Below are 4,497 nucleotides of genomic sequence, written 5' to 3'. Positions count from 1 at the left end.
ATAGTAAAGACCCACCACAGCGAGGTGGGAGGAGCACGTGGACAGAGCCTTCTGTTTCCCCTCAGTGGACGTCATGCTAATAACAGCCATGAGGATCTGGGCATAGGAAGCCACAACGACCCCCAGGGGCAGCAGCAGCATGATCACGCAGCAAGCATAGATGAGGTCCTCAAAGAGGGATGTGTCTGCACAAGAGAGACGCAGCAGAACGGGGACCTCACAAAAGAAGTGGTCCACCTGGAGAGAGCCACAGTAGGGGAAGCTGAAGACCATCCCTACATCAATCACACTGTCAGTCACTCCAACCATCCAGGATGCCAAGGACATCAGACAGCAGGCCTTCCAGTTCATGAGCACAGGGTACCTCAGAGGGTGACACACGGCCACATACCTGTCATAGGCCATGACTGCCAGGAGGAAGCACTCAGCTCCTCCTACCATGACCACTAAGAAGACCTGAGTGGCACAGCCACCCCGAGAGATGAACTTACTTCCCGAGAGGAAGTTGGCTGCCATCTTGGGCACCACTGCACCCATTATGGTCAGGTCCATGATGGAGACCTGACTAAGAAAAAAGTACATGGGAGTGTGCAGGCGCCTGTCAGCCTGGGTGAGCAGGAGGAAGAGGATGTTGCCGGCCAGGGCTGCAGCAGAGGCCAGAAGGACAAGGGAAAATAGGAAGAAGTCATATGGTGAATAGCTGAACAGACCCAAAAGGATAAAGTCTGATAGCGAGGTGTGGTTCCAGATGTCCATGGCCTTGACCCTGAGGGAAAAATAAATGAGTAAACATCAAAACAACTTACCTGGCATCTCCATCATATACGTATACTGTCTCCTGTATCTTCTAGAGGACAGTAGCCAGCTCTCTGTCTTATCCCTGTCCTTTCCCTCTGCAATGAAATCCTTTTCCTCTCATTTGTCCTTGATGGTTACCAAACAAGATTTGATCCTTATTTGTCTAGAAAACTAGTCAGTACGCCCCCAGAGAAAGGGGCCTAAATAATGCAAAGGGAGAGAGAGAAGGGGTTTTAGGATAAATAGCTATAGGTTTAGGAAAAGTGGATACAGATTTAAGACTATGAGAGTATTGGAGTTTTCAATAGAGAGTAGGAGGAGGAAAAGTGTATAACAGATGTAAGAATAAATGCTATTAAAAATATAAGGCTTTAATTTTCCCTTCCCCCATTTTCTTAGAGCATTTACTTTAGAGAAATGTGTAAGTTATTTGACTCTGAAATGTACACAAACAGTTTAAAAGTGAAATAACCTTCTAGCCAGCTTTCAGACCCAGTAGTGTCTTTATCAAAAACTTGAGCCTCCAATTAAAATAAATTAATTAATTTAAAAAAATTGAGCTCCATATCTTTTCATTGCAATCATCTAGGAAGATAGAGCCCCTACTCCCCCAGCTCTGTAGGAGGGCAGGACCCTAACTTCAGCAGGCACCTTGCTCCAAGTGGCAGAATTCTCTCTTGTCGTAGAATGAGAAAAGTTTATTTTCCTTTGAATAAAGCCACTTAACCAACACAGTCACTCCAATTACCAGGTGAATCTAGAATGAACTCTGTGTGCCAAATGGTGCTGTCAAGTCTCTTATTTGAGAACTGGTTACTGTTTATCCTGAGAGCATGAATATAATGGATTATCCTTGCCTGGATGTAGAAAAGAGTGATATTCTTCTGTCTTTGCATTCACTTAGCAGATCACCAATAATGCACATCATATTCTGGTTTAATGTTTATTCAAAACTAAAGCTGTTTTCTTTCTCTTATACCTTTTTGGAGAGGTTTTCAGGGTAGGGAGGAGATTTAGTTTTTGTTATATTTCTAGAGTCAGAAAATTGTGGCAGTGGGAGAGAAATCCCAGGACATAGTGAATTGCACAATCATGCCAGCCCCTGGTGGCTCACATGATAAAGAATTTGCCTGCAATGCAGGAGACTTGGGTTTGAACCCTGGGTCAGGAAGATCTCCTGGATGAGTGCCTGACAACCCACTCCAGTATTCTTACCTGGAGAATCCCTATGCACAGAGAAGCCTGGCAGGCTGCAGTCCATGGGGTCACAAAGAGTGGGAGATGACTGTGCAACTAAGCACAGCCAGCCAAGGGAGCCAGTGTAAGCTCGGGTAGGTAGATTCCATGATCAGCACAGGCAGGGACACTGCGGTGATGCAGACACATGTGTGGCAGAGGCACAACAGATCTGTCTGCCCACTTTGTCTCAGTTCAGAGGCTGGAGAACAGATGATCAATGATAAAAATTTTCCCCAAGAAAACTAAGATTATCATATTTTGGTCTCTGATGCTGATAACACTTGTCACTTGACAGCAAGGAAGTATCTCTGTGTCCAGCCTGACACTATAATCTGAAGCCTGAAGTGAAACTACACATTTCTCAGTCACTTTCTGTCCCTTATCTGTCAGGTCTTCCCTCACCTGCTTCAGCACCTACTACCCCTATTCCTTTCCCCACAGTTCATCTTTCACTCTGACCTATAAATCTCAACAGAAACAAGTTAAACCCAAACAATATGCGAAGATTTAGTCCTCAGGGCAATGCATGAGCTAGTGGTGACCTGAGAAATCCCCTCACAGACTCTCCTCCAACTCTATGGCTCCAAATAAAAATTTGTAGAACTAACCATCCAAGATGTTCTTCTGCTTCTTACAAAATCGATAAGCTCATGTCCCAGGTTTCTATCTCTAGTTGCAGAGCAGATATCCTGGGAGACCCAACTGAGCTCATAATGACCCCAGGGAATAGATAGAACCTCCACCTCAAAGAAGAAGCCAAAATTAATGACATGGCCTCAGGATAAAGTTCATTCCCCATAGCCCTGGCTCTGAAAAGCACCCCAGACTCCCTTCTAAGCAAAGGAAGGACCCATCCCTTGACACGTCCACCTACGCTTCCCTCAGGACCATTAACCCTCACTTCACCCATGGGAGCTAGGAGAGAATGTGATCACCACTGAGTATCAGAGTGAATATCTAGCTGCATTCCAGAAGTTTGGTCATGGATGATGAAGTGGTCCCTGGTCAGTTAACCTATGAAACTTGTACTCAAGTGACGTCCTATACCTTTATGGACTTGATTGTTGGTTTTTGTTTCCATTCAAGAAGCTATATTTGTGCACTATGCAATGAAACAAAGAGCAGCCACATGAGGGAAGCAAAGGGTCTTTCTTCAGAGCTTTCGATAGCAAAAGGGTCAGCCACTGTTACTTGCATTTTGGCAGAGACACAAAGGCAGGCAGAGGAGTGGGAAAGCTTTAGAAAAAGAGAAGCTCCACATGTGCCCTGATTAGAGAATATCGGTGTGGTGAATCTGTTGGCAGACTCATCAAGAGCACCATATTGGTAGGGTACATATTTGGCTTTTTTTGGTTGGCCTTAACTTGGAAGTGGGGCAAAAAATTAGGGAAGTTGTCAGTTATTAATCGAGCCTTAGACATTTGGGGCCTATTGTTACAGAAGTGATTGTTAAGCTTCCTATATTGTTACCCAAGTGAACACTCTATCTTCTACAAGACTGCCTTCCTGGCTGGACTGTTTATGATTGACAAGAGGGTTGAGTTCCTTGGCAAGTTCTTGCAGTTTGTGGGTCAGAGTTCTTTTTTTATATATGGCCCATTGTCTGTGTATTCAATCTCTCAGCAGCTATAAATGTGAATATCACATTGCTGCATTGTAATATGAAAACTGTTAAGAGAGAGTTCTAAGAGTTCTCATACAAGGAAAAAAAATTTGTATTTATATGAGATGATAAGTAAAGTTAATTAAATTTTGTGATAATCTCATAGTATATTTACATCAAATCCTCATGCTGTACACTTGAAACTTATACAGTGCTACATGTCAGTTATATCTCACTAAAACTGGGAGGAAAAAAGAACACTCACCATAAAGAAGGTTCTAAAAATGCTGGAAAAAAAGGAAGAAAAAAAAAGAAAAAGTATGGGTATATACAATGGGTTACAGTTCATCCATTAAAAAATAAGAAATCCTGCCATGTGCAACAATACAGATGAATTTTGAAAGCGTTCTGCTAAGTGAGATAAATCAGACAGAGAAAGACAAATACTCCGTGATCTCACTTATATATAGAATCTAAAAACAAAAACAAAACCCCTCATAGAAACAGTTTCTAGCTGGGAGGTGGTGGGTAGGGGACATGATGATTCATCATTCAGATCACAGTCATCTGCATATCTGAGGTTATTGATATTTCTCCCGGCAATTCATTCAGCTGCTTCAGTTGTGTCCAACTCAGTAAGTAAGGATTCTATCTTCCTTGATGATTACATTTCAAAGAGATGGATTTTAGATCCTTGAAAAGACATTCCTGATTCAGAAGTTTGGTTAGAGATTATTTTACTTTAAAAAGATTGATCAGGGTTCCCTTTTCTCCACACCCTCTCCAGCATTTATTATTTGTAGAATTTTGGATCGCAGCCATTCTGACTGGTGTGAAATGGTACCTCATAGCTGTCT

The 4,497-nt window shown here is 42.7% G+C and overlaps 1 protein-coding gene across 1 annotated transcript in view; it reads right to left on the bottom strand.

Annotated features, from left to right (window-relative positions):
* Positions 1–756, bottom strand: part of LOC104993399 (olfactory receptor 2M3-like) — a 1,460-nt gene extending 704 nt beyond the window's left edge. Inside the window, exon 1 of the mRNA XM_010846636.1 lies at positions 217–756. Coding sequence (XP_010844938.1) covers positions 217–756 — 540 coding nt within the window. The remainder of the gene's footprint in view (positions 1–216) is intronic.
* Between the last annotated feature and the right edge of the window lie 3,741 nt (positions 757–4,497).

This window comes from Bison bison, unplaced genomic scaffold (genome assembly GCF_000754665.1).
Source record: "Bison bison bison isolate TAMUID 2011002044 unplaced genomic scaffold, Bison_UMD1.0 scf7180017864238, whole genome shotgun sequence".
Lineage (NCBI taxonomy): Eukaryota > Metazoa > Chordata > Mammalia > Artiodactyla > Bovidae > Bison > Bison bison.
Note: the sequence above shows the minus strand (reverse complement) of the source record. Positions and strands in the feature narration are given on the sequence as shown.